The 18,607-nt window shown below is 41.4% G+C and overlaps 3 protein-coding genes across 4 annotated transcripts; 1 reads left to right on the top strand and 2 right to left on the bottom strand.

The window, feature by feature from the left end:
* The first annotated feature begins 1,535 nt into the window (after window positions 1–1,535).
* Window positions 1,536–2,459, top strand: LOC148842681 (large ribosomal subunit protein eL37z-like). The gene is made up of 4 exons (XM_088957430.1): window positions 1,536–1,572; window positions 1,711–1,846; window positions 1,989–2,090; window positions 2,198–2,459. Exons 1-4 carry the CDS (start codon window positions 1,570–1,572, stop codon window positions 2,239–2,241), a joined length of 285 nt encoding a protein of 94 aa, XP_088813556.1. The 5' UTR covers window positions 1,536–1,569; the 3' UTR covers window positions 2,242–2,459.
* Window positions 2,460–5,421: 2,962 nt separating this feature from the next.
* LOC148842680 (P-loop containing nucleoside triphosphate hydrolases superfamily protein) lies at window positions 5,422–14,237 on the bottom strand. The gene is made up of 4 exons (XM_088957429.1): window positions 13,119–14,237; window positions 10,411–10,480; window positions 9,742–9,904; window positions 5,422–5,999 (listed from the first exon to the last, which is right to left on the bottom strand). Exons 1-4 carry the CDS (start codon window positions 13,654–13,656, stop codon window positions 5,781–5,783), a joined length of 990 nt encoding a protein of 329 aa, XP_088813555.1. The 5' UTR covers window positions 13,657–14,237; the 3' UTR covers window positions 5,422–5,780.
* A 154-nt stretch (window positions 14,238–14,391) lies between these two features.
* LOC148842679 (uncharacterized) lies at window positions 14,392–18,025 on the bottom strand. 2 transcript variants are annotated; one of them, XM_088957427.1, is made up of 5 exons: window positions 17,415–18,025; window positions 17,055–17,092; window positions 16,321–16,591; window positions 15,452–15,738; window positions 14,392–15,007 (listed from the first exon to the last, which is right to left on the bottom strand). In XM_088957427.1, the coding sequence occupies exons 1-5, from the start codon at window positions 17,787–17,789 to the stop codon at window positions 14,566–14,568; spliced, it is 1,413 nt and encodes a 470-aa protein (XP_088813553.1). In that variant the 5' UTR covers window positions 17,790–18,025; the 3' UTR covers window positions 14,392–14,565. The 2 variants fall into 2 exon arrangements, with proteins under 2 accessions (XP_088813553.1, XP_088813554.1); XM_088957428.1 differs by having other exon boundaries at window positions 16,321–16,598; window positions 17,415–18,020.
* Window positions 18,026–18,607: the final 582 nt, after the last annotated feature.

Raw genomic sequence — 18,607 nt, 5'->3', positions numbered from 1 at the left:
GAAGCTTGAAATGGTTGAAAATTAAGAAGCTTCACTTCCCGTCTTTCCATGCCTAAAATTATTCATTTAATATTCCAATAGTCATGGTAAATCGGGATATCTATTAAAGACATGACCTAGAAGCTCAATACGTTTTTTAGCTATATGGGTTATTGAAAGATTTTCTTCAAGGCCAAGTTTGACAATGCTTAAAAATATTATTTTTGCGTAGTAACCACACTAATAAGCATTTATAGGCATTTAGGAAATAAGTTTGAAATAAGTGCTTATTCAAGAAGTCCGGAATTTCGATTTTATATTTGAACTTTACCTTCCAAAACACGAATTAACTTTGGCTGTTGAGGGCCAACAGTCTATGCAGTTGAAAGAATTTTTAGGCTGGACACACTCACCAATTTGCGCCCATGTCTATGATTATGGTTAAAAAGAAATAAAGAATAATTACTATTTTACCCCACTCTATAATAACATGGCATTCCCAAAAAATGTTCTCAACAGCAGAGATTGTTGGCCCCCAACAGCCAAAGTTTATCCCCAAAACACTCCATTTATTATATTTCAAAATGCCAAATAGTGCCCTTTGCTCGAAGAACATAGGGTTGTCCCTATTTGATGAACATTATTCTCTACTCTTTTTTTTTTTTTTTGTTTTCTCATCTTCAACCGAACAACCACTACAGTCGTCCAACTCTATTACTGTTTTTTTTTTTTTTCCTGTGAATACCAATTTCTTTTTCCAAATTGTTAGGGGATTTTTCAAGCTTGAATCAGAAACTTGTGCATGCAATTGGTGAACATTCTTCTTGATGTGGCACTCTTAAAATGAGGGTTAAATTTATCTTTTTAAATGGATAAGTGCTTATTGAAAAGAAAAAAAAAAAAAAACACCAAACACCCAACATGAAATAAGCACCTGAAAAAGCTTGGTGCCAAACACAAATAAATGATTTATTCCAATAAACACTTATACTTTCCAAACAGCACCTAATTAAGACGCTTATGGCGGGGCAAGGTGTTTGTTGAAAATTCTGTGTAGGCCTTTGCTGCAAATGAAAGTTTGAGTGGTTAAGTATCACCACCCTTCATAATATAGCGCTGCAGTCTGTAATTTATATTAAAATTTTTTCTAACCTCAAAAAAATAGTGTTGAAAAATTGTGCCAACCCGAGCCCAACCCGATTTAGAATTAGGGTTGGGGGTTCAACAGTTAAGATTGGGTCAGGGTTGACCTCAACCCGACCTAACCTGATCCGCTACTTAAAACCATGATTTCCCGGGTTTCCTGTCCTGTGAATATGGAGAGACGTGGCTGGCTCAACTTGCGAAAACCTTTACTGGATTGGATTGGGCCGAATGATTTGTCCCAGATTTTGGGCCTAGGCCCAGATCAAGAAAACAAGTATGTAGTCTACCCACTCTGGCCCCGAGTTGCGATTCCTAGCTAAAATGCGCTCATATCAGACCTCTCCAACTCCAACCCTAGAACCCCGATCCGTCCTTCCAATATAAATACGACGTATCCAGTAGAGCAACCTCCTGCGAAGCTAGGGTTTCTGAGCAACCGTGCCAATGGTGAGTTCGTCGCTTTCTAATCTCTCCATCTCACTGATTTTCTCCAAATTCCGATCGTTAGGGAAATCTACCTCTTTCTATTCCTCTTCTGCTGTTCAGGAATCGTATGAACCCTAACTTTTGATTTGATGCAAACAGGGAAAAGGGACAGGGAGCTTCGGTAAGAGGAGAAACAAGACTCACACTCTCTGTGTGAGGTGCGGGCGCCGCAGCTTTCACCTTCAGAAGAGCACATGCGCCGCTTGCGGGTTCCCTTCGAGCCGTATCAGGAAGTGTAAGCGAGCGATTGATCTACTCACACATTTAGATTCTTTTGACACCGATTACTATTTGAGCATTGGCCATTCGATCTAATTTTGCGCTGGATTCATTTTTATTTTCTCCTGATCAATTGCGGTTTTTGGTTGTTGTATTAGATAACTGGAGCGTGAAGGCGATCCGGAGGAAGACCACTGGAACAGGTCGGATGAGGTACCTTCGCCATCTCCCGCGCAGATTCAAGAGTAACTTCAGAGAAGGTAATCCGGCCTTTTATTTTCATTATTCTTCAGGATTTCTGTTCTGCTGAGGTATGCTTGATTGGTTTACTTTATAAGCTAATGTTGTTACTGTGTTTATTTTTCAGGTACTCAAGCAGCTCCAAGGAAGAAGGGAGCCGCCGCTTCTTAAGGTGTATGTGGACGTAATTTTGGTAGTGTCTGTTCTAGCTTCAGTCGTATCTGAATTATGAATACTGGTTTTTAAGATCCTCTCCGATGAGTTTTTTAGCAGTAGAAGTTTTGTACTGGAGATTAATTGTTTACTACTTTTATTAATCTTTGTTTCATTATTTGAAGCAATTGGTTTTCATTTTGAAATACAATTTGCATGTCTAATTCCAGAATCAACCTTTACTCTTACCTTTCTCTTCTGCATTTGTTATTTTATTAATAGCATATATGTATGTTTACGTGGCCAATCAGTTGCGAGTGATTGCAGTGTAGGTTTCCGGAGGGACTATTGATGGTGAAATATTGGATAGTTCGAAGTAGGTAGAGTTGAAAAACGTGTTATTGGATAAAAATGATGGTGAAATATTGATGTTTCACTGGGAGTTTCGAGATGGACCCATGAGTCGGTATTGAAAAATGTTATCAAGTCTTAAACGTGAGGGATGTCTTAGGGGTTGGAAGATTTGATTTGAATGAGTAGTCTTGGTGGAAACAAGAATGTTTGTAGGGAAGTTGATTTTTCTCATCAGTGTGATGTTCATTCTGCTGGTTCTAAATTTAAAACTAGTGAATCCATCGGGTTTTTCTTCTTGCTTTCTAGTGATTATATCTTTGCATATTGGGAGAAATGGTCTGTTTCCAAGTTCTCTAGGTTGCATCGTTTGAAAATGAGGTGTTTTTAATGGACTTTGTTTGATTCTACCATCAAATATTTGATTATTGATTGATCATGGAAGATAAATGCTATTTGTTAGTTGGATGGGGACTATGGAAGATAAATGCTATTTGTTAGTTGGATGGGGACCATGGAGCTTGCATGACAAAGTAGTTTAAGAAAGAAATTAAGGTGATGTTTGGCATTGATGCTGATTTGCCAGAAATTGGTGCCATGTCTGATCCACACAAATTGAAGGACCAATGGTTTTTTTCATGTTTGGTTGGCCAATTATGCCGATTTTTGGGAAATCAGCAAAAAATTGATCCTGAAATTGGCTTGGGTGAGGGGGATCACCACATTTGGAGGGTGTTTGGTTCTGTTCACATTTATGGGTGAGGGATTGAGGGTTTCATTCTAAAAGTTCTTTACTCTCCACCTCAGATTAATACCTATTAAAGTGTTCCACATCAGCATTGTCAGGGGAAACAAGAATTTGATGTTTTCTTAAATGTCCCATGCACAAAAATCAAAGTGTTTCAGTTTTCTTCCATTTATTTGATAAATGGTGAAACCAAACAGTTGTTTCATATACAATAAATGCAACCTGTGTATGTGGTGTTTTTTCAATAAATGCCAATGGAACCAAATACATATTCGGTGATTCCCTGGTTTTCAAGCAACTTCAGTTTTGTTGGGTGAGTTGGCATCCTATGTGGCAGGGGTGAGGTGTGAGGAATCATCATCCAATGAAAAATAATCTCTTGAAAATCATTGCCTAACAATCTTAAAAGTGATTTTTAAAAAATCGGCATACGGGAAATGATAATAATAACAAAAAATTATTTCAATAATCACAGATTTTCATAAAATCAGCAAGTGTGAGGAATCATCATCGAAGCCATACATCAGCTAAGCTTTTGGAAGTCATTTGTATGAGAAATCTTGTGTATCATCTGTTCTGTACTGTGCTGAGGCTTTGATCTTAATAATGAAAGTCTAAGTTGAACTGGCTTCATTGAATGTCACATTTTTTCGCCAAGCTCTTTGCTCGGAGGATTAGTTGGAGTGGGCCTGCCTACGAGGGCTACGGCCTACGACTGAAATTGTTGCCGTTGCGCATTGCAGCCATGTCTTTTGCCGGCATAATGCAGATTACATCGTGAATGAATACTATGTCAGAATGAATGTTAATTAAATGCTAGATCAGAAAGTTACGTTACTGTAAATAATTAAAACAGATGACGGAGCATAGAAATAGAAAATGGCTGGGGTGTTTGAGCTCTTAGACTTTGTCGTGAGTTAAGCCTTGCGATGTGTTGCTTACCTTGTTAGAGAAGTGCATTCATGGTCAAGATTCATTCCACGATAGGGTTAAGAATTCTGAGGTGAGCTGAACCGTAATTAGATTTTCAGGCCAACCATAAAGCTAATAAAGGGGCTCAAGCGGAGCAGTTGACCCCATTAATCATTTTACTATCGAATTGATGTGATCAGCTTCAGCTCTTTCGCATGCTCGGCATGGTTAATGATTTGATCAAGAAACCGTAGTGCGTGTCTGGGTCTACTCTGGTTCAAAGTATCAATACCCAAAAATTCTGAACGCCCTTGATCTAATCTAACCGAGACCAAAGAATGTGTGCTAGTGCACTTCGAAAAAAAAAACCATTTAGCATGGGTATGATACCTTGAATGAACCTTGATTCGGTAATGATGGCATAGCGTAGCTGTTAAACTATTTATAGCTCAGTAGATGATGTGTTCAACCTGATCAATGACTTGGGTGGCTAGTGCCAAAAATAGGGGCATTAACAAAAAAATGAAATAATTGCATCACAATTAAAATGGCTTTTATGTTTTTTCAAATTTTCTTTTGGCTCCATGATGCTACCCAACAGGGGGGGTAGGGGTAACTCATCCCCCAAACCCGTAACCTCCCAAACATGCGGTATTTGATCCAAGTTAACACCTTGACACTGGTAGAAGCGAATTCACTCTAAGCCAGGGGTCTCATGAACTAGTCAACTATTTCCGCTAATGAACATATAATAATACCCCCAGAATGCTCGACTTGTTGAACCTGCCTAGAAGCCTACGTTGAAATTGAAGGCGGCTACTCAGGAGCCGAGGATTTAAGGGAGATGTCAGATGTGGGACTGATAAGTGATAACGAACTTAAACCACCTTGGCCCAGCCAGCATTTGTATACATGGACAACAAGATTGCGAAATTAAGTTTCAGCCTTTCAGGCTCCTTTGGTTCTGGTTAAGTCTTTGCCACGGGGGGGTTATTGCTTGTCTTTTTCCCCAGGTAATAGTAATACCAATACAGCACGAGATCCGGTATTGTCGTATTGGTATTTTGCTTGCACAATCGGCTTTGCAGTTGCAGGCAAATAAATATGCACGAGTCTCCTGCGTCTGCTTGGATTGGACCTTTTAAAGCTTTACTTAGTCACTTAAAAAAAAAAGTATAAAACTATAGTTAGTGCCCGCAACACGTTCATTTCTAAGGTGTCTTGATGCTATTATCTCTACAGTGATTACACTACACCGACAACGAAGAGGACGATTGTGTAACAAAATTAGCAGCAGCTCCGTCCATGTCAGGGGCCAACTAAAGAGGGATAATCAGTCTCTGACGCTGGGTCATGCAGATGCAGTGCCAGAAACATTTTATAAGGTGACATCTGTGGGGAGCACTGAGCAGCATATAATGAATATTAAGGTTCATGGCAGCATTGCCATCATTCATCATCCCACCACCCAAATTACAATAGCACTTTCTGGCACTCTTCTAATAAGACTAGCAGGATGAATAGAGAAAAAGCCCGACTGACTTCCCTAGTGTCTGAGCCAGTAATTTCGAAGCTGAGCCATGTGCAGTAGTATTTCTTCGCGACCTTGATTGGTAACACTGCTGGTTATAATCCATGGTGGTGCTACTTGGAAGAACTCACGAATAAGCTCTTGGAAGTCTTGCACATTCTCTTCAGGTCTTTTCCCTCCATTCCTTTTCTTCTTCCGCTTATCGCATTTGGTGAAGATCAATGTCATGGGGATCTGGTGGAATGTAGAGAAAAGGAAAGAAAATCAACTAAGCGTTACTACACATCTTCCCTGCAACTAATCATGAGTGAAGTGAAGAAGACAGCTTCATCAAATAAAAGCAAACCAATGCAACATACTTTCTCTGTCTGGTAGAAAAATGAACAATGAATAGAGAGGTAATGATGCGGGCAAAAAAGTCTGTCAAAACTTTCCATATAAAAAAGATATTACTTGATTCTTGAAACAATAAAATTATGTTATTTTCTTCTACATAACCCAGATAGAGAAATGCTAGTAAACATTAACTTTCTGTAACTCCTTGAATTCTTTGCCCTACAGACAATACGGGACCATGAAGAATACATGTCCAACTCCAACCTTGTCTTATAGTGTCTTTTCATGAGTCCACCGTGTGTCAGTAGGCAAAGCTTACAAGCATTTTGCAAAGTGATGAGGGCAGATTTGGCCCTCCAGTGAAATTGTGACACGTGGCACATCGTGACAATTAGGAAAACACCCAGCCAACAAACTTACGAAGTTGGTGACCTACCCGGGCACTAGTCTGGCCGGCCTGGCGCGACCTGCGCGAACTGCGCACGGCCTACGCAACCTGGCCGACCTGGACCAGCCTAGCGCATGATCCGGCCAAGCCGCCCATAAGGCGCCCACCGACAAACTTGGCCTAGACACTGACCCGCCGACTGACACAAGCGCCAACTTGACGACCTGGTCTAGACACTGACCTGCCGGCTGACACAGGCGTCGACCTGGCCGCCTGACACAAGCGCCAGCCTGACGACCTCGAGGAGTTCACCACCGTACCCCGGTTCTGACAGGATGCGACGAGTCTTACCACTTGGAGGCTTTTCACCCACCTAACCCGCGAGGACTCTAGTATATAAAGACCTCACCCCCCAAAGGGGAGGGGGAGAAAAAAAGGGAAGTAACCCTACTCTCTAGCTCTCTCATATTATCTTCAAAGCTCTCTATAAGAAGAGTGCTAACTTAAGCGTCGGAGAGCCCCCACCGGAAAATACCCCCGGGACCTCTGATTCAGTTCTCGCAGGTCCTTCAGCTCCAGCCGCCTACAAAGAGGAGGAAAAGATGGAGTTCTCGGAGGTCCCTCAGCTCCCGCCACTTACAAAGAGGAGGAAAAGATGGAGTTCTCGCAGGTCCCTCAGCTCCCGCCACCTACAAAGAGGAGGAAAAGATGAAGTTCTCGCAGGTCCCTCAGCTCTCGCTGCCTACAAAAGAAAGAAGACCACCTCATGCTGAGGGCAGCCGGATTGCGCCGCACCAGGGAGCTCCAGCATTCTCTAAGTCACCGGCCGCCTAATAAGCAGTTCGCCACCAGGGAGCTCGCCACCAGGCAGTTCGCCACCAGACAGTTCGCCACCGGGCAGTTCACCCCCAGGCAGTTCTCCACCGAGCAGTTCGCTAGTAGGCAGTTCACCACCAAGTAGCTCATCACTAAGGCACGCCACCACCGAGTCAAATAACGAGGTACTTAGCCAAAAAATTTTACATCACAAAACATTGGTACGTGGCCGAAAACGGTTACATCAATTGGCGCCGTCTGTGGGAACACGCTACAAAAAGCTAAGTTCTCATCCTACAAAAACTAAGTTCTCATCTTGTCAAAACTAAGTCCTCACTTTTTAGAAATTGAAGCTATCGCTTTATAGTTTACATTTTTATGAACTCAGAGACTATGCAGGGAGCTAACGGACTAAGTAGCTCTACCAACCTTACTTTCAATTCAGATAATGCCACATCAGTCCTCTCCGTAAGGTCCCCCCCACAAAGATGAGCTCTTCGTGGCTTCCGCGGGAGTTGGCGGCCAACTGACTACATAGGCGCCCTTACCGGTTGAGCCTTCCAAGGATCCCGTGTGAGCTGGCAACCTAAAGTTAGTAGTGCAGCCCCCGAAGGTCGAGCCCCTAGTAGCTTCTTGTAGGAGTAGGTGACCGGCATTACGAAGCTGATGCAGGCCAAGCCTACGGGCCACATTACTACTTAAGACCCAGTCACCTCTCCAGCGTGGGCAAAGTAAAAAAAGAGTAGACCACTAGTCACTCCAAAGCTTACGGGCCACATTACTACTTAAGACCCGGTCACCTCTCCGGCACGGGCAAAGTCAAAAAAGAGTAGACCACTAGTCACTCCAAAGCCTACGGGCCACATTACTACTTAAGACCCGGTCGCCTCTCCGGCACGGGCAAAGTCAAAAAAGAGTAGACCACTAGTCACTCCAAAGCCTATGGGCCACATTACTACCTAAGATCCGGTTGCCTCTCCGACACGGGCAAAGTCAGAAAAGAGTAGACCACTAGTCACTTCAAAGCCTATAGGCCACATTACTACTTAAAACCCGGTCGCCTCTCCGGCACGGGCAAAGTTAGAAAAGAGTAGACCACTGGTCACTCCCAAAGCCTACGGACCACATTACTACTAAAGACCCGGTCGCCTCTCCAACACGGGCAAAAGTCAAAGAAGAGTAGACTACATGTTGCTCCCAAAGCCTACGGGCCACACTAGTAATTGGATCAGCACTTACTAGCTCATCGACTTATGGGCCAAAAGAAATCTACTCCCTTCGTTGAGTTATTATCAGCTCGGGAGTGGGGGGCTATTGATGAGGGCAGATTTGGCCCTCCAATGAAATTGTGACACGTGGCACCTCGTGACAATTAGGAAAACACCCAGCCAACAAACTTACGAAGTTGGTGACCTACCCGGGCACCAGTTTGGCCAGCCTGGCGCGACCTGCGCGGCACGCGCGCGGCCTAGCACGCGACCTGCGTGAGCTGCGCACGGCCTGCGCGAGCTGCGTGCGGCCTGCGCGACCTGGCCGACCTGGACCAGCCTAGCGCATGATCCGGCCAAGACACTGACCCGCCGACTGACACAAGCACTAGCTTGACGACCTGGTCTAGACACTGACCTGTCGACTGACACAGGCGCCAACCTGACGACCTGGCCTAGACACTGACCCGCCGACTGACGTAGGCGGCCCCCTGACAACCCGGCCCAGGCGCCGACCTGGCTGTCTGACACAAGTGTCAGCCTAACGACCTCGAGGAGTTCACCACCGTTTGGAGGCTTTTCACCCACTTAATCCGCAAGGACTCCGGTATATAAAGACCTCACCCCCAAAGAAGAGGGGGAGGAAAAAAGGGAAGTAACCCTGCTCTCTAGCTCTCTCATATTATCTTCAAAGATCTCTATAATAAGAGTGCTAACTTAAGCGTCGGAGAGCCCCCACCGGGAAAATACCCCCGGGACCTCTGATTCAGTTCTCGCAGGTCCTTCAGCTCCCTCCACCTACAAAGAGGAGGAAAAGATGGAGTTCTCGGAGGTCCCTCAGCTCCCGCCACCTACAAAGAGGAGAAAAAGATGGAGTTCTCGTAGGTCCCTCAGTTCCCGCTGCCTACAAAGGAAAGAAGACCACCTCATGCTGAGGGCAGCCGGATTGCGCCGCACCAGGGAGCTCCAGCATTCTCTAAGTCACCGGCCGCCTAGTAAGCAGTTCGCCACCAAGCAGTTCGCCACCAGGGAGCTCGCCACCAGGCAGTTCGCCCCCAGGCAGTTCTCCACCAAACAGTTCGCCAGTAGGCAGTTCACCACCAAGTAACTCATCACTAAGGCACGCCACCACCCGGTCAAATAACGAGGTACTTAACCAAAAAATTTTACATCACAAAACATTGGTACGTGGCCGAAAACAGTTACATCACAAACAAATAAATTTTACCTGGTTCTGGCCCAGCCAACTGGCATACTCGAGATCAATCTTTTTTGCAGGAATGCTTGCATCTATAAGGAGGAATACAGAGACAAGTGTTGACCTATTGAGGAAATAGTCTTTGGTAAATTTATCCCAATCTGTGCGAAGTTCCTGTGGTGCAGCTGCATATCTTCATCAAAATATATGCTTAGTTTTTAGTTATAAGAATGGGAAATAATAATAATACAAAAACAGTAATGGATAATAAATAATAGAATAGCTACAGATAATGATGGCCATTTTTGGTATTCAGGATAGAGAAAGATTGGGCAATTTCAGAAGATGTAAGTGCATATATAAGCAGAATAAAAAGAGGAACAACATGGAATCTCAGAAATTTTAAAATGTTTTTTTTTTTTCCTGTCACATCTTCGAAATATGATATCGAAAGAAATGTATACAAATGTATGCGCTCAAGCCCTAAAAACAAAAGTAAACTTGAGGAGATTAAGAGAGGCCCCACACCTCCCATTCCAGCATTCCCTAGAAGGCTTGAAATATCTCCAGTTATAAACATTTACGACTCTAACTAAGAGGTATTAACCATGCCATTCACAGTTTCCTTGTCAACATTATTGAATATCCCAATGGCAGAGAGAGAAGTGCAGATTATAAAAATTGTATTGCTGATCTTACCCATATCCAGGCAAATCCACTAGGTACCAGCTATCATTTATCCGGAAATGGTTGATGCATTGTGTCTTCCCTGCAAGTAAAGAAAGAACTCTTATGCGCTTAACCTTATAGGCATGAACATTTCAAAGAACTAAAAACTAGCTCAAGGCTGAAAGAATATATATTTTTTTCAAAGGCTGAAAGAATATTATGGTCAAGAGTAATATTACTTCTTTAAATGTATGCTGAAATTTGAAAAATGTCTGAAAGGGGGATTTCCCATGAAATTCCCAGAAAAAAAAAGGCTACACTGCTGCACTGTAGGATAGATATGATCCCAAAGAACAAAATTTCTAGCTTCAGGAAGGGAAAAATTCAAGGTTTAAGAATTGGAGTTTAAGCAAGTTGTTAAGACACGGGCAATCCTCTCAAGATCATACATGGCATTTAGCTGTTGTAGCCAACATTTCTTTAAGCAACATGATACATTGTCATGGTCCATGATTTATTCGGAATAAATCTCCGAATCATCAATCAAACATAACGTAACATATATTCCTAACAAACTTCCAAGATTATCTACAAATTATGCTTGGACAATGAATTAGGTTTGATGCTTGTGGTTCCTTCAACATAAGTTGGGATGATTAGGAAAAGTGCCTCTTTCTTCCTTGATACGTAACCATTTTGATACTGTTGTCCATATCCAATGATGGTCTTCCTTTTGTCTTGATAGGTTTACCAGATAGAGGCTAGGTGTAAGAGATCCAATTTCCAGGTTATTAACCTTTTTTTTTTTGATAAATTTTCCAGGTTATTAACATGCCGCCTGAACCTTTTGAAACTCTACCATAACTTCATTACTATCTTCAGAATAGCTACTCAAGGCAAATTGTAGGACCAATAGATTACAAAGATGAATGCATAATTTCATCTTTCCTTACATAGATATAGTAGGTATAGAAGCATATGCAAGTTAAAAAATAAACTAAATATACAAAATGAGGTAAACCTTCTTGTGTTCCATCAATATTTTTCTTTCCAATCTGGAATAAAAAAAAAAAAGAATAAAGAACAAAGGTGGGTTGCGCATCCAAGAATGATGCCATGGAGGGATTTGATAAATAATTCCAATAGACCTTTTTTTATAATCATTCCAGTAGACCACTTTGGCTCTAGAAAGCTTCTATTGTGCTTGTGTGTTTGTGATGCAGTCCCTGTATGTGCAGAGAGAGGAAATAGTATATATTCGTGTGCATGCATGTGTTTTGTTGGGGGAAGGAAGTTCTTGTTCAGCTCAACTAGCAAATCTCCCTCAACAACCAAACTTGTTTCCTGTTTCTGCCATGTGGAGAAACCCTCTGGCTAATCTGAATAGTCCATTGAATTACAGACCTTTTGGACCTGCTACATATTCACTACCTAGTCAAATGTCAACCTTATATTCCATTGCCTACCCAAGTTATATGAACCGCCCAAAGTCTCATTTGAAAAAAGGCCATCAAAGAAGGGCTTATTTTGTCTACGTAACAAGAGTTTAAAGCTAAAAGTTTCCCTATGAATATAAGGCATTAGAAGGAAATTTGTGGTCCTATTGAGCCCCAAAATATATTATCATGTAGCGGGTCCCTGGGAGACAGGGAGGGTATTAGATGCATATTTATACTTTCATATACAGCCCCCGGAACCACCTGACCTTCAATAAAACAGGAGAAATCACCAGGGAAGTCTTTGGGATATAAGACAAATAGAGTATATCCATACTTGTAAAAAAATGACGAAGTCTAGATACCTATTCGCTTCCCCCTCAAGGTCCAAGCATAACATAGTCAACAGACTCAAAGCTGCAAAGGCCAGTTTCACAAAGGAAACAAGTTGCCTTCCATGGCCAATGAAACACATCGTTGACTTATGGATTCATGTAGATGAGTCCCATGTAAAATTGATATTCCCACAACCAAGACCTATTGGATAAATCTAATTCCACTAAGCAAGCAGGAATTTAACAATACATCATGACTCCATGCCCAATTCCTTGATGTGTCCCTTAATGTTTTTGCTAGTTCCCAATACCTTTTTCCTGTCTCCGTCCAAGTTTCCATGTCCCCACATGCTTCTGTTAATTACATGAAAACATTTCCTCATTTAATCATTCTACTTAAGCTATTTCTTTCATCTCAAGCTCGTGGTTCTCAAGTGAAACTATCAAGACTTGTTGATGTTGGTGGTGGGTATATGTTTTAATGAATCAATTGAAACATAAAAAATCTCACCATTATCATATGAGCTGTTTCAATATGGCTGCATCCTCACTTCTGTGTGCATTTTTTTATTCATTTGATCTTCCAAATTGCATCTTAATTCATTATCTCATCTGGCATTTTTTTTCATGCTTTTAGTAATACTTTTTTCTTCACTCTTTTTCATCACTCAAGCCAATCTGCATAAAGAATATAAACGACTACCCTACCACCTCATGTAAATCCTATTCCCAGCAAAAGGAATTAGCTTATCCACTGTTGCTTAAAAAATAAAGAAAATGAAAAACTAGTTTATCCAATGTCTACCTTTTCAAGAGCTTGTGTCATTGTAATTAATGGCAAAAAATGAATATACCAATTATCACACTAACTAGTTGCTACCAAGAGTTTTAGGCATGTGGATACACTGCAACTAATCTCAGTAAAAGTTGAAGAAACCAAGCAAGAGAAAGAGACGGGGCTACCAACCAGGCTTCTTCGAAGTGAGCGCAAGCCGCTTCCGCCTAACTAGGGAATTAAGCAGTGACGACTTTCCAACATTTGACCGGCCGACAAGAGCAAATTCAGGCAGCCCATCCGAAGGGCAGTGCTCCGTCCGCGTACTGCTCTTCACAAACTCCGCCTGCGTTATCTGGGCGTCCCTTGCATACTTGCTAAGAACTATGTTTGAACCCTTCAACACCCTAGTGCTCAGCGGAGTAGACCCAGATGAAATATCGGTTTCCGGAGGAACAAAAAGTTTTTCGAGGGGAATTTCAATCTGGGGTTCCTCTGGAATCACCAAATGGTTGTGAATATCGCTTTGGGTATCTTCTGAAATCTCGGCAATCGAAGAAAAGTGCGAAATTGAGAGCGATTGTGAGGGGATAGCAGATTTGGCTATGCGACTGTATGTAGAAGTAGTGGACAATCTTGTTTTGGGAAGAAGGAAAAGATGGGCATAAAGAGAAGACGATGGGACGGAGAAGGGGGTGTAGAAACGCGGGAGTTGAGTGAGAAACGTCATGTCTCAAGTCTACTGGTTTTATTCCTTCACTCCGTGAGGAAATATTAGCGATGCTTAGGCAGGAGGAGGAGGTTAAGCTTGTTATGGCACCAAGCTTATGGAAAGCAGCGGCTTTTAAAAGGGAAGAGATGTCAGCTGGTAGTAGAAGGGCAAGAAGCAGATTCAAAAAGCTTCTCAATACTCCATAGTTCAAGTAATGTTAGAGACAATGCTTTGTATAGGGGAAGTGGTTTTCAATTTTACCGGCAAAGAGGGTGGATGAAATCATGACAAATTCATTGTTCCCTCCTGGTTCGTGTTAGCGAAGAATCTGTTCAAGCGACTAGCAATGTAGATTTTTCACCATTTTAAGCCAAATGGAACATGAACCCTCTTCGAGCAAAAAGGATATTTTGCTTTTGGGTAAATTACTCAACCCTCCCCTGTTTGTTCCGACAAATGCTTTAACTTGCCCTTCACTTTTTAAACTTCTTAAAATTTCCCCCTCAATATTTTCGAGAATTATACAAATAGGCCCTTTCTGTTTATTGGACAATAAGAATTAACCACAATAACAAGTTGACAACATGCCACCATCAAGTCTGTCGTCTGTTGATTCAATGGTGATGGTTTTGATATCTATGCCCTCTTAGCCATTTCAAAACCTGAGATTAGAATTTTCAGCCTCCAGGATATAGGCTCACTCAAAGCATAAACATTCTAATCTTCAAATTACACATTTAAGGCATCTGAAGATTATTGACAAAAGCAACAAAATTTTTATCTGCCGAGGAGTTTTAATGCTTCTAATGGTTAATGCTTATTAAATCAGGAGGGCTTACAATCTTTAGTTATTTATACAGGTATCTACAGGAGGCCTCCATGTTTAGTTAAAAATAATGTAACTTAAACACTGCACCATGGAGATTATTATACTATCTTTGCATTCTCAATAAATTGACAAACTTCAGAAGCAGCCTGAGAGACCCAGTTCAACGCAGTGCTGAAAAAGAGCTCCCAGAGCCAGAGATCAAATGCCAGGACTAAGGAGAAGATGAGCAATGCCACAGTCTGGTACCTATTCAGTGGCCAACCTGATAGTTTGGCTAAAGTCTTCAGGAATGGGAATGATTGACTCTCAAGTTCCCGGTTCCTTATGGACCATGCTGTTATCCATTGAACTTGTGATGGTAGCAGACCAAGTTCCTCATGTAACCTCCTACCCAAGTCTGGCATGTGCCCACCCCCATACAACACCGCAATCTTATTGTGTCCTTCATCAATGGCCCTCTTCAATGCCTCTATTGCAACTTTGTTCCTCTCACCAAGGATAACAGTTTTCTCTTCCACATCTGCTATTGCCTGTGTGAACCTTCATGAGCAATACAGATGTTAGATCATTGAGAAACATGTCTTTCCTTAAAAACTGTAGCAAAAAATGTGATAACTGACTATGAGAGCAGGCAATCAATAGTGCAAGGCATCTTCAATACTTCACAAATTTATCTCAGCAGTTAGCAACTAGTGAATAAGGCACCACTGGATCCAATGGTCTTTTAACTTTTAGCCATTGATTGATGTAGATACATTCCAAAACAATTATAATACTACAGACAAGGAGTAGAATGATGGTAGTAAATTTCCAACTTAAAAGGCAACGAGTATTCGTTAGCCCTCTTCTCAGGAAAAGGAGATAGAATGATTTTTATGTTTAAAGTAAATTCAGAAACCACTAAAATTAAGCCTGGATAGCACATGGGATATTCATGTAGTTTTTATGAACATTAGGGGGGGGGGGGGGGGACTTTACACTTACTCAGAAGTTATCCTCTTTGCCAAGAAAACTTTCATTGCAGCACCAAAATCAAGCATGGACAGTGCCTCGACCTCTGGACATTCAGATGTCTCATTTCGCAGATCTAAGCAGATGCTTCTTATAATGAGAAGGCCAACAAGGGGCATAGGTAGCACACAGGAAGCCAATAGAAGCTTGGATTTCCAAGGACCAAGATCTACAGGACTACTAACTGGCTGCACTATGGCCTCCATAGATTTAAGGCTCATTTCTCTGGAAAATGTAAAGAAGTTCTCACCTCTTTCCAGCTGAAACAGATGACAAAGTATAATCAAAGACATCAACTAAGAGGCTACCCATAGATATTGTGTCATTATTAACATTCCAAGAGCAGAAAAATGTTATTGTATGCAAATTAACTGTGCTTAGACATTTTTAATGCCAGAATTAACCACTTCATGCCAAATTTGCTCTTGTAAAGTTAAATTTTAAAACTATACCAGCCTCTAAGAAGAGGAGAAATGAGAGGGGAACTTATGTATGAGAGAAATCATTTGCTGCTTCAACGTGCAATTCTATTGCATATAGATGGAAACATCATACAACTTTTCTTGCCTATCTAGATAAAAAATAAAAATTATTATGTAAACTGGTCAAGAAGTACCATCATAAATATAAAATAGTCAACTATTCTGGAGGCCTCTATTAGACAACGTCCTTGGTATTTCCATTAATGCTGTTAACTCAACTCAGCTAAGCCTTGTCCCAACTCCCAACTATATAGGATTTGTATTTCTATTGATGCTGTATTGCTTTTAATATCCTCAATGCATGTGTGCTTATGTACAGACTTTAAAATAGAGAATATTGATCATAGAAAAAAGTGGTACCTGTAGAACCTTGAAGGACTCATAGTCAAGGTCCGCATGGTACCAATTTTCACCCTGATAGTCAAGACAGTCCAATTGGAAGTCAAGAGTAAGAATTCGAGCCATTTTCCGTTGAATGCATCTAAGAATATTGAATCCATGTGATCTTGAACCTTTCAGTTTTTTGGTAGCAGTTGGGTTTCTACTGTCTTCTAAGCTCTCTCTGCTAGCAACCATCTCATAAAGAACGCAGTCATAGTGTTCAAGTTCCTCCTGAAGGGTCACAAAATACCTGCATGCTGAGATTAGCATCATTCAAACTAGAATTTTGTAATTTAAAAAAAAAAAATCCAACAACAGAAGAACAAAAATATATGCCAAGAAATTTTGCCGAAACAAAATTTCAAACTATCACCTCTTTTCTTACACAAGTTTGAACTAGAAAATAATCTTGGTTCTGAGCAAGTTTGGAGATTAAACATATGACAATGATGTTGGGAATCAAGATGGTTGTAAGATTCAACAAACTTCAGAGAAATCTTGACAAGGAGGAAATGGGAAGGGACTTGGTTCATTCCCTGAACCTTCCACGAATGATTCAACAATGTTTAACTTTGGAAATAAACAAAAACACCTAATCGACTTAAACCACACCAACCTTCAACAGAAGAAAATATTCTTATCCAGCTTAAATCTAATACTACAACACTGTGAGATATGAAAGGAAACAAAACAAATCAGATAAAAAAGCATACTCTTTATCTGCGATGTGTATTGTGGACACCAAATCAACCTGCAGAAACAAAACATCAGCTGATAAGTAGCATCTTCAAGAAGAATGTTAAAAAACCTATTACTTAACTGGCCTTTAATATATATAGGAACTAGGCAACTGATTAAGTTTAGGAAACATAATCCTTTGAAATCCACTTGAATTGAAACAGGTCTTCAATATTCTTGTCCCCCCCCCCCCGGGTTCTTGGGTTGTTCTTTTTCACTTCAAATGTTCAATAAATCCTACTCTTTTGTTGCCGATAGCTTCCATACTAACATTACGTGGACAAAAGAAAAAAAAAAAAAAAAAGGTGAAGAAATAAGAGAATTGCAGCACACACCTGAAGAAAAGGCCGAAGAGAGCACGGGAACTTCTTTCTGTAGCTAACAACTGCCGTCTGCAACTCACCATTGCTCCCCCCGTTCCCTCTTTGGAATCTCATGAAATCAGCAATGGAATTATTCTCAGGAAAGTTATTGGAAGCACCATCTTCGATTGGTTTCTGCGAAAAAGCTCCAATCTCCAAAGCTCGGGGAGCGAAGCGGAAAGAAACTTGTTTCACGCCTCTGGGTTTCCATTTCGAGACTTCCAATGATCTGCTCTTTGTAGTAGTCGTAGTAGTAGCAGCAGCAGCAGTTGCCGAAGGTGATTCGTCATTGGAATAGGATGGAAACGAAGATGTGGAGGACAAGATGGAGATAGCACCACAGACCATAGCCGGTGACTGGTGTAACTGTGTAAGTAGATAGACGAATAGAACACAGAGAAGCCCAGAAAACCAGGAAAGAGAAGAAAGAGAAGGCTTGGTCTACGGTCTATTGATCTCTCCCAATCATAGTCTCCTCTCCCCTTGCACAACTGCTGCTATCCAAAAAAAAATCTGTTTATAGACCGGTTAGGGTGCTGCTAAAAGCTGCACTCACGTTTAACGGTATAAGTAACGTCCACTTTGAAAAAACAAATGGCAGTACCCTATTTTTAACTAGTAAGAATGTTTTTTAGAACATTTTGCTTGCACGTAAGCATGAAGTTGAGTGAGGATCTTTGAATCCGAAGCTACCGTCCGTTATACGGCCGCGAAAAATACATCGGACGGCTGGAAAGGAAGAAGTGAGTGGAGTATAGCATATATAACACAATGCAGCAGAATCTAATGGCTGGAAACCGTTCGATCCTTCTTTCTGCATTAAGACACCTTATTGCTGATTCAGGAGTGAAAATAAACTGCACAGAAAGTCTTCTACGCATCTGCCACAGGCCCAGTAACTGATTGATTCTTGATTTTTTTGAAATTCCGTCAAGGCTTAATATTAGAGATGAGCAGACGCCGTGGCATTAACACCAGAGGTATTTGCGTGCAACATTTGATATAGAGTTGAAATGTCGTGTAGTTACCCTTAATCCATAGACTGATGAACCACCCACTTGAGTGCTCTCTGCATTCAAATTTCCAACCCTGTATACAGCAGTGCTGTGCAGAGTGGTCGGTGGGGAGACGGGAGACTCCTTTTTCTTTTTTACTTTTGTTTGAAA

This window comes from Nelumbo lutea, chromosome 8 (genome assembly GCF_056320005.1).
Source record: "Nelumbo lutea isolate HS-2025 chromosome 8, American lotus-T2T, whole genome shotgun sequence".
Lineage (NCBI taxonomy): Eukaryota > Viridiplantae > Streptophyta > Magnoliopsida > Proteales > Nelumbonaceae > Nelumbo > Nelumbo lutea.
The sequence above is the reverse complement of the archived record's forward strand: the minus strand, read 5'-3'. Positions and strand labels throughout refer to the sequence as shown.

What these genes read in the sequence shown, in the direction of transcription:
- LOC148842681 (XM_088957430.1), top strand. An exon ending in TTCGAGCCGTATCAGGAAGT is followed by an intron (nt 1,847 to 1,988) that starts GTAAGCGAGCGA and finishes TTGTTGTATTAG; the next exon opens with ATAACTGGAGCGTGAAGGCG. An exon ending in CAAGAGTAACTTCAGAGAAG is followed by an intron (nt 2,091 to 2,197) that starts GTAATCCGGCCT and finishes TTTATTTTTCAG; the next exon opens with GTACTCAAGCAGCTCCAAGG.
- LOC148842680 (XM_088957429.1), bottom strand. Translation starts at nt 13,656, where the DNA reads ATGACGTTTCTCACTCAACTCCCGCGTTTCTACACCCCCTTCTCCGTC. An exon ending in GCTCACTTCGAAGAAGCCTG is followed by an intron (nt 10,481 to 13,118) that starts GTTGGTAGCCCC and finishes CTTTACTTGCAG; the next exon opens with GGAAGACACAATGCATCAAC. An exon ending in GTGGATTTGCCTGGATATGG is followed by an intron (nt 9,905 to 10,410) that starts GTAAGATCAGCA and finishes ATTTTGATGAAG; the next exon opens with ATATGCAGCTGCACCACAGG.
- LOC148842679 (XM_088957427.1), bottom strand. Translation starts at nt 17,789, where the DNA reads ATGGTCTGTGGTGCTATCTCCATCTTGTCCTCCACATCTTCGTTTCCA. An exon ending in ATACACATCGCAGATAAAGA is followed by an intron (nt 16,592 to 17,054) that starts GTATGCTTTTTT and finishes CTCAGCATGCAG; the next exon opens with GTATTTTGTGACCCTTCAGG. An exon ending in AGTCCTTCAAGGTTCTACAG is followed by an intron (nt 15,739 to 16,320) that starts GTACCACTTTTT and finishes CATCTGTTTCAG; the next exon opens with CTGGAAAGAGGTGAGAACTT.